Source organism: Erinaceus europaeus, chromosome 7, assembly GCF_950295315.1.
Source record: "Erinaceus europaeus chromosome 7, mEriEur2.1, whole genome shotgun sequence".
NCBI lineage: Eukaryota > Metazoa > Chordata > Mammalia > Eulipotyphla > Erinaceidae > Erinaceus > Erinaceus europaeus.
Window position 1 is genome coordinate 55,595,378 of NC_080168.1, and position 10,520 is coordinate 55,605,897.

The 10,520-nt window shown below is 38.3% G+C and overlaps 1 protein-coding gene across 2 annotated transcripts in view; it reads left to right on the top strand.

Annotated features, from left to right (window-relative positions):
* PIK3C2G (phosphatidylinositol-4-phosphate 3-kinase catalytic subunit type 2 gamma) overlaps window positions 1–10,520 on the top strand; it is a 361,732-nt gene that overhangs the window by 108,525 nt on the left and 242,687 nt on the right. For both annotated transcript variants that reach the window (XM_060194432.1, XM_060194433.1), the window contains exon 14: window positions 9,560–9,674. In XM_060194432.1, coding sequence (XP_060050415.1) covers window positions 9,560–9,674 — 115 coding nt within the window. The remainder of the gene's footprint in view (window positions 1–9,559; window positions 9,675–10,520) is intronic.

Sequence of the window (10,520 nt, forward strand, 5' to 3'; positions counted from 1 at the left end):
TTTTACATATGCATGGTGATAGAAAGTGGGCATCTTTAGATAATGTCTTCTGGGAATGATACTAACCGATGCTTTCCCAACTGATGCTTTCCCAAGAAAAAAATGCCAAAATTTCTGGTTGATAAGATGTTAGAAAGTACAACTTACTTCAAAGAAAACTTCAAAAACAGTCAATAGGGGCGCCGAAGGAATGCAACACTCATAGAGCATATTCTCATAAGTATCTGAATTCAAGCCCCTGGTCACCATATGGGAGCATCTGCAGAAGGGAAGTGTCAGAAGTGATGGAGAAATGATATGGCATCTCTTCTTATTTCTTCTCCCTGTCTCTCACACTTTATCATGAAGAAAGAAAGAGAGAGAGAGAGATATGAGAAAGTGGAAAGTGTCCATTGAAGCAGTGGTGAGATCCTGCAATGTGAAACTTTAGTGAATAATCTAGCATTAAATTATAATTGATTTTTAAAAATCAAGGAACTGTAAATATATTGTAAAAGACTCTCATGAAAAGTAAATCTCTTTAATAAATTAAACAACTTAATGGAATCCAATTTTTTTTTTTTTTTTTTTTGCCTTTACTCATGAAGTGTCCCCTTGCAGGTAGGGAGCAGGGATTCAAACCCAGATCCTTGTGCTGGTCCTTGAGATTCCTACTATGTGCACTTAACCAGGTGTGTCACTGCCTGGCCCCTGAATCCAGATTTTTTTTTTTTAAATACATCAGAAATCTATCACAAGTAGAAATTGAGAATAAATTCCCATCCTACTCATTCCTCTAAGTTACAGAAGTTCTAACCCAATTTGTTTGATGTAGATACTCCCAGGTCCCAGCAAATAGGACACTAAATACTTTTTTTTTTCACAGAATGACCCCTGCCCAGAAACATCTGGTATTAAACCTGTCATTTAATACAGTTTGAACTTCCCATGCCTAGGCATGTGGAGTTGTAATGAGCACTTATGTCTTTATACATTTCTTAAAAATATTTTCAGGAGGGAGTCGGGCTGTAGCGCAGGGGGTTAAGCGCAGGTGGTGCAAAGCGCAAGGACCAGCATAAGGATCCCTGGCTCCCCACCTGCAGGGGAGTGGCTTCACAAGCAGTGAAGCAGGTCTGCAGGTGTCTCTCTTTCTCTCCCCCTCTCTGTCTTCACGTCCTCTCTCCATTTCTCTCTGTCCTATCCAACAATGACAACAATAATAACTACAACAATAAAACAACAAGGACAACAAAAAGGGAATAAATAAATATTGAAAAAAAGAAGTTAATTCTCATAAAAATATATTTGCAGGATAAAAAAATGCAAAATTAAAGCACAATTAATATAAAATATATAAATATATAAAATAAAAAATTAAAAAATATATAAAAATATAAAATAAAAATATAAAATAAAATATAAAAAAATAATTACACAATTGGGTTTTAGGACTCAGTGGTGGTTAAATCAGTTACTGTTGTATCAAGAATGCCTGCAAATAAAAATACGCTTCGACATTTTCAAGCACATAAACTCACCTTCAGTTTTCAGGGGCAAAAATGTCTCAAATAGAAAGATAAAATTTTGACCACAGATATTTTATCATTTTTTCTTTTTTGCAGTCAAGACTCTTCCACAGCAGCTATATTCACAATGTCTCAACACTGCAGTATGAATATAGTATGCTATATTCACAATGTCTCACTGCAGTGAGTTTATTCTCATCCTAGCCCTATCTATAAACTGCTTTCCCTATGAAGTTCCAGAAAAAAATAAGCATTTCTAAATTTTGATAAACTCCTTAGGTGTAGAGATTCTCAATCCTGATTAAATAATCTACAGGGTAGTTTTTATTTTTATGTAAACCCAAACCCTAAAGATTCTAATTTAATTAATCTGCAGTGTGGCCCAGGCACTAGTACTTTCTTTTTCTTTCTTTTTTTTTCATGCATAATAATAGGTTTATTCAGTTAGGGATCATCAAGATTTTATTGATACATGCTAAATACTATACTTATCTATAGCCAAGGAAGAACTTATTACAATTGTTTTTTACTTATACATTTTTTTTCTTTTTCATGTATATGTCCACTATTATCCTGAAAAATACACATTTTCAGTGTTCTTTGACTTAAGTTATTCTTCTCCTATCAAGTTCCTGTGGACTGAGGAGATGAGAGAGTGAGAGAAACAGAAACAAGAAACAGTAGACAAGCTTCCTTTATTCTCTTTTTTAAAAGACAGATATACATATACAAAAGTAAGTGCAAAAGTAGCATAGCATTCATTCATCTATGTATACAGATTTTAATTTATTTTTTTTTCATCCAGGGTTATCGCTGGGACTTGGTGCCTGCACTATGAATCCATTGCTACTGTGGCTATTTCTTCCATTTTTTGGATAGGACAGAGAGAAATTGAAAGGGGAGGGGAAGATAGAGAGGGGGAGAGACAGAGATACACCAGCAGACCTGCTTCACCACTTGTGAAACAACCCCCCGGCAGGTGGGGAGTTGGGGGTTCAAACCCGGATCCTTGTGTAGGTCTTTTTTTTTTTAATTTCTTTTTATTATTTTTAAAATTTCTTTATTGGGGAATTAATGTTTTACATTTGACAGTAAATACAATAGTTTGTACATCCATAACATTTCCCAGTTTTCCATATAACAATGCAGCTCCCACTAGGTCCTTTGTCATCCTTCTTGGATCCGTCTTTATGCTTGGTACTATGTATGCTTAATCTGGTGTGCCACCACCTGCTCCCCTACAGATTCAATTTTGTATTATTTTAATTTTTATGTTTTTATTAAAGTCATTTATTTATTTTTGGTAAGAGATATACAGAAAGGAAGAAAAAGGGAGAGATAGAGAGAGATAGAGGGGGGGACTGAGACGAGAGCACTGCTTATCTCTGGCTTAAGGCCATAGTCAGGGAATCATGGTATTTCTACATAGAAATGGTGGGTCTAGAACTCCAGCAGATCCCTCTCTTCACTGACACTGGCCATCTCCATCAGGAACAACATAATGTACCCTCTTGTGGGCCTCCACAGGACCTTGCCTTTAATGTGGGTCAGCATTGGTAGGGACTGCCCCATTCTCCAAAGGGAAATTGGGTCAACATACTCTGCCACTCAAGGAAAATGGCACCAGTATTTTGAAGGTTCCCAAGAAAAAACCAAGTAATTAGGGATTGGGTGGTAGTGCAGTGCGTTAAGCACAAGTGACACAAAGTGCAAGGGCCAGTGTAAGCCCCTGGCCTCCCCTCCTGCAGGGGGGGTGGTCGCTTCACAAGCGGTGAAGCAGGTTTGAAGGTGTCTATCTTTCTCTCCCCCTCTCTGTCTCCTCCTCTCGATTTCTGTCTGTCCTATCCAACAATAACAACATCAATGGCAAAAATAATAATAAGGACACCAACAAGGGCAACAAGATGGAAAAAAATGTCCTCCAGGAGCAGTGGATTAGTAGTGCAGGCACTGAGCCCCAGCAATAACCCTTAAGGAAAAATAAATAAATAAAAACCAAGTAATTGAGAAATTACATTGGAGAAAAAAAAATCTTCAAACAAATCATAATCTCTAAACAATGTTATTCCTTATACAGTTGCCTGGACAGTTCCTTCTGACCCCAGTGTAGTTATTGTTTCAGTTATGTCCTCAAAAACCAAATGGCAACATAATTTGTGGAAGAGAATCCTTTGCAATCTTTCCTTCTTTCCTCAGAGTTCAACGAACCCTAATACCTCACTTCTCAGATGAAGAACTCTATGAGGAAAGAAAGTTAGGGACTTGGGATAGGTCAGCAGGATTTGTAGGCAGAGAACAAGAACCACAATATAGATCTGACTTCTCTTTACATTTTATTACTTGGATCTGCCTCAGTTCCTTCCATGTCCTGCTCTATGAACACACTGCAGAAACCTCACCACCCCATCTCGACTTCTGATTGAGGAGAGGCAACCCTTGGGGCTAGCTTCCAAGTTTTGGAAGCTTTATAGATTTGGTTTCAGATGCCATGCTATGTATCTATAGAAAAAAATAGAAAAAATGATAATTAGTTAACTTATATCCCTTATTCTATTGATTGAGGAAATAGGGACCTCCCCAACAAGATAAACCAGTCTATTTTCGTAGAACCAGAGATACTGTGTTGTCTTGAAGTGATAGAATTTGAAGTCGAAAGTAGTCTTTTATTTATTTTCTTGCTGTTATTATTGGGGCTCAGTCCCACCATGGGTCCCCTGTTCCTGGTGACTCTTTTCTATCTTTCTTTTTGATAAACAGTGAGAGACATATAAAGGGAGGAAGAGAGAGAAAGAAAGAGAGACTCCACAATTTCTAAGACTTCCCCTCTGCAGGTGAAGACTGGGGTCTTGAACGCAGGTCCTCAAGTATGACTACCTCAGGTCCTCAAGTATGAGCTGTACCTGTGTTACTACCTGGCTCTGAAAACAGTCTTTAGAATATTTCAGAACAAATACTTTTTGAAATGTTACGTTAAGTAGTGAAGTCTTTTTGCTGGTATTTTCCCTCTTGTATAAAGCAGTTTCCTTTATATCTTGTCTTCATGTTTTTGTTTGTCTAGTTAGATTTCATGGACTTAATACATTTTTTTCACAACAGTGGCTTAAAAAATGTTTCCCAGCATAACTTTAAAAGCTTCCATTTTGATACTAGTGAGATAGCATAATGATAGGGCACCAGACTTGGAATGCCTGCAGCCTGAGAAGTCCCAGGTTCAACTCCCAGTGCCATCACATGCCAGAACCGAACAGAATTGAACTTGGGATCTTGGGTTTCAAAGTTCAGTATTTTATTCAGTATGCCATCTCCCAGATCCTAAATCTTTGTTTTTAAAATATTCCATTTTGATCTTCTATTTGAAACTATCATTATTCTTAGAGGCATCCTCTTACTTCTTTTGTTGTTGTTATTTGATAGGACAGATAGAAATTGAGAGGAGAGGGAGCCTGGGGGTAGCACAGTGGGTTAAGCACACATGGCTTAAAGTGCAAGGACCGGTGTAAGGATCCCGGTTCCAGCCCTCGGCTCCCCTCTTGCAAGGAGGTCTCTTCACAAGCGGTTAAGCAGGTCTGCAGGTGTCTATCTTTCTATCTCCCCTCCTCTCTCAATTTCTCTCTGTCTTATTCAACAACAACATCATCATCAATGGCAACAATAACAATAATGACAACACGAAGGGAAACAAAATGGGAAGAAATGGCCTCCAGGAGCAGTGGATTTGTAGTGCAGGCACCAAGTCCTAGCAATAACCCTGAAGGCAAGAAAAAAAAAAAAAGGAAGGAAGGAAGGAAGAAAGAAAGAAAGAAAATAAATTGATAGGAGAGAGATAAAGAGAGAGAGGGAGAGAGAGAGAGACACCAGCAGACTTGCTTTACAGTTTGTGAAGCATTTCCCCTGCAGGTGGGTCCCACACATTGTAATGTGTGCACTTAACCAGGTGTACCACCACCTGGCCCATCCTCTTACTTCTTAACTCTACTAAACATCTTTCTCATCTTTGGATTTTCTATTTACAGACACCCATGAGAACTTACTTCCTCATTATGTTTATAATATTGAAACTATCTCCAGGTACAGTTTATTAAAAGAACATAAACTACCTAGCACTGAGCCTGAAGAATAATGACAAACATCATTTCCCCTTTGATTTGCTGAGAAGTGGATTCTATCAACCTCAGTGGAACACCTGCACATTCATTCTGTCTGTGCTCTCTTGCTTGTGTTCCTCATACATAGACTAGAATCAAGTACTCTGGCTTCACTCTGCCCATATGCCTCAGGATAAAAGTCATGGTGACAGATGACGCCAAGTCTATCCGAAGAGAAGAGTGACAGATACTTAACAGATTCCCAAGTGCTCTCATTCTCTGCAGACATCCACTTACATCACTCAGATTTTCAGAGTGGAGCATGGCCAAGACACATAAATAGAGTTAGGCCATAAATATAACTCCACTGCACAACTTATATTTAAAGGAAAAGATGTAATTAATATATCACACTTTCCCTCATGAGCTTCCTTCTACCTTATCACCAACGAGGAGAGAAAGAACTGTCCACCAGTGGCAGGAAATTAGTAATTCAGTGATTTAAATAGTCCTTTTAGAAGTATGCGGCCTCTTTTCGATAAGCTGTTCACTCAACTAACTCTATAACAACCCAACTTTCTTCCTAAGAGGGTGTGTGAATACATATGATCAAAAAATCAGGAAATCCTTTGAGCTGGTATTATAATCAAAGGAAATTTTTAAGTTGCTAACTTTGACGTGAGCATGGATCAGCTTTGACTGTTGGTGTTGCCAGGAATCATGGTTCCTCTTGAAGGCAAGTCCTGTGTGTTACCACTGTGTTCTCTCCTCAGCCCACTAGTATAACTTTGTAGCTCTTTTGGCTTGGCTGTGACTCCCTGAAGTAGGCAGTATCTAGGTGACTTGGGCTCTCACAGGTCCACAGACTCATAAGAGTTTACACCTGTGACACCTACTGGACCTCAGTTTGGTTTAGCCAATCAGGTGTCCTCATCACAGAGGTCTCTTATCTCCACATCGCTCACTTTGCCACCTACTTTCTGGAAAACCCTCACCTAGGAGGTGACTTTGACTATTTGTAAATCCCATATTTTCTATGCAGAAACCAAAGAAGATCTGACACAAATCCCAACTCTGGAGTTTCTTCAGCCTATTTACCCCATAAACCCAAGTAGAATGATCATACCATAAGTTTGTACAAAAGTGCCTCAAGATATGATTTTATTCCAGGACATGAAATATGGAGTAAGAAAAAGGAGTTTTAAGCATTATATTTAAATCACTTAAGTCTGACACTTCTCCCTATCGTCCTTCCAAAGTGAGAAGAGAGGGAAGTCAGGACACTTATTTCTGCTGCTCTCAATCTACTTCCTGTGTCTAGTCTCTACTTCACACCTTCTCTAAGTGCCAAAAAGTAGTGATCTTTTCTTTTGTCATATTCTATATCCAATATGACACATGTTCCTTGCTCTCCCTTTACTTTGGACAAGAGCAATTATTATAAAGGCTGTGGAGAACATAAATTACCTGAGCCTTCAAATTGGGCATCAGATATGTCTGTCTTCCAATTATATCCATCCTGAAGCAAATGCTAAAATTTTCCCAGGAAGTTGGATGCTTTGGGCCACTAAGGAGAGGATCCTTGACTCAGAGGCTAAAAGATAAGCTACACTAATGATCTTGTAATCTTTACCCCTATTAAGCCTATTTTTGTCTTGCTCAAGTAGCCCAGTTCTGTGCTACTCAATAAATGTTTTCTACAGTTGAGGGAGGGACGATCTTGGTTTATATAAAAACAGCTGTTCAACCATGCCTATACATTCTTCTCCTATACACTGATACTTTTAAACTATCTCTGTAGATAAAGTAAAATAAATAAAGTAGTCCTGAAAAAGCTAAAGGTATAAAGAACACCACCTCTCTATTAGATTTGTCTTTCTATTTTGCAGTGTCTATTAAATAGTATGATGGGGTTCTATGTTGTTTCAAAAACTTACTGGACTCCTCAAAATTCTTTATAAACTTAAAATGAAATTTTGGTGACTTAAAGTTCTACATATTTAGTTTTATACATTAAAATCAGAGACTGCCCCCAGTAAGCACTGGGACATTTTGCCAACAAGCTAATATAGATTACGTAGATATAGATGGTCAGGTAAAACTTCTTTCTAAATTCCTATAATGTTCTGTGGATTTGAACACTTCTAAAAGCCTTAAAATAATCCATGGATTCTTCCTGTTGAAAGTCTTTCCTGTGTTTACACTCCTTTAATATGGTAATCCACAACTTTATTTAAAAAAAAATTTAGAATATGAATAATCATTCTATTTCTGCATGCAACTGCATTTCCTCTCTGAAATCCCACAACTATTTTGGGTCTGTAGACCACATACTAAGTAAAGCCCCTTTTTTCCTAAGAATTTTTAGTTTTTATCTTTAAAGGGACCTAGGACTTAGTTGCTCATTATATATATACATACATACATATATATATATATATATATATATATATATATATATATATATGTCAGCAAGATAGCTCACCTGTACTGTCCTGCACAAACCCGACACTGACCAGTCCTCACCGCACTGGAGGGAACTTGAGTGCTATAGTATGTTTCCCTCCAGCCTTCTGCCTCTGAAAAGCTCAATTTACAGCAATGAAACCCCCCAAAATGTGCTGAAGAGTTAACATCGGTATTGTCTTTAGGTTTAACTCCAAGAATACAAACCTGCAATGCTTAGTTCAATCTTTTCATTACCACTGTTGGACAGTAGGAATGAGTACAACCTGTTAGAAACCACTATGGGAAAAACAATTCCCATGTGGAAAATAAGCGTAGGCATCTGTGAATATATTCGTGTTTGGTATATGAGGAATGAACTACCAATTTTTTTGTAGGTTTGTGGAACATTGTATTTTTCTTTGTGCTATGGAATAAAGCAGCTAAAATAGCTGATTATGTTTACATTTAAAAGAAAGCATTTGAGGGCTGGGTGGTGACTCACCTAGTTGGGTGTACCCCTTACCACCTACAGAGGGAACACATCATGAGTGGTAAAGTAGGTCTACAGGTGTCTTTCTGTCTTTTTCTTTTCTTTCTCTCTCTCTCTCTTTTTTTTTTTTTTTTATTTTTGCCTCCAGGGTTATTGCTGGAGCTCAGTGCTGGCTCTACAAATCCACGGCTTCAGGTGACCATTTTTATCCATTTTATTGTAGAGAACGGAAAGAAATTGGCAGGGGGGATACAGAGGGAGAGAGGAGGGCCAGGTGGTGGAACACTTGGGTAAGTGCACACATTACAGTGTGCAAGAACCCAGGTTAAAGGCCCTGGTCTCTACCTGCAGGGGGAAAGCTTCACAAGTGGTGAAGTAGGGCTGCAGGTGTCTCTCTCTCTCTTTCCCTCTCTATCACCCCTCCCCTCTTAGTTCCTCTGTCTCTATCCAATAATATTTTAAATGATATTTTAAAAATTCAGTATTTTGAATATCCAATAATATATTTTAAATATTTTTTTAAAAAGAGATGGGGAGAAAGAGACACCTGCAAACCTGCTTCATTGCTTGTGAAGTATCTTTCCTGCAGGTAGGGAGCCCAGGGTTTGAGCCCAGATCCTGTGTGTGTCCTTTCACTTTGTACTATGTACACTTAACCAGGTGCACCATGACCCAGCCTCCACTTCCCTCCCTCCCCTTCCTTCCTTCCTTCCTTCCTTCCTTCCTTCCTTCCTTCCTTCCTTCCTTCCTTCCTTCTTTCCTTCCTTCCTCTTTCTTCCTCTTTCTTTCCTCCTTCTTCTTTCTCTTATTCTTTCCATCTCTACAGTCTCAATTTCTTTCTGTCCTATTAAATAAAATAGAAAGAAAAAAGAAAAGAAAGAAGGGGGAAAATGTGGGACCAGTATACTCATATTGCTGGCATAGAGTGGTGTGCAACAAAACAAACAAACAAAAACAGAAAAGAAAGCATCTATACATAATAACAGTTTGTGATGTGACTCTGCCTGTCTGTACTGCATTATCTTTTGCAGAAAATCCTTTCTCGGATCAGTGTTGTTCAGCATGACATTCCAGAGTGCGCCCCCCATAGAAATGATAGCACCAGGGGTGTGGGATGTAAGTCAGCACTCCCCCTTGACTCTGCAGGTAAGCAAGTACTGGTTGGTATGCTGCTTATTGTCAATTACAGAAGCAATTTCTGCTAGAGTCACATACTTTAGTAGTCTTCTCTTCCTCCAGCCTTCTGGGATTTGGGAGGCCTCTTTTGCTTTATTTTGTATTCAGTACTCTCACAGTATTTTTCTCCCAGCTTCTATAATAGAAATTTCGAACCATTCTCCACTAAACAAAATCATGGAGGAGAATGGAGTTTTGCCATTAGAATATTCATTATGCACATGCATTTTTCTTTCTGTTTTCTAAGAAGTCATCATTATATATTGTTAGCTTGATACCTTAATTCACACCTGTCTCAGCACTGGTGCTTTGTTTTCTTAAAAACATCTCTTCCGTTGTACATTTCTGAAATGACTAGTAATTAACTATGATGTGGGGGAGGAAATGAACATAAAATTCATCTACTGTATTCTTTCTTTAAAACCTCTCTTTCTGTGACTTGTGATCATAAATGAAAGGTGCTAAATGACTCTAGTTTCATTCTTACTGCTGACTTCAGTCATTTGCCTCTTGGTCATAAGTGGTCATATTTATCGAATATGTGAAACACAGCCGGAATTCCCATGCATGGAAATAGAAGGACTATGGACTTTTCTATCTCTGTAGGAGAATCTGGAACTACTATGTGGGTAGCACTTTCCAGAACAGGATTTCTCAACCCTGGAACTGTATATACTATGGCCCATTAGAATTGTTTTGTCCTGAGGGTTATACTATGCATTTAATATATTTAACATCTTTAGTTTTTTTAAACCACTTGATGCCATAGCAACTCCCTAATTTTGATAATCAGAAAAACACCTTCTGATGCTGAGA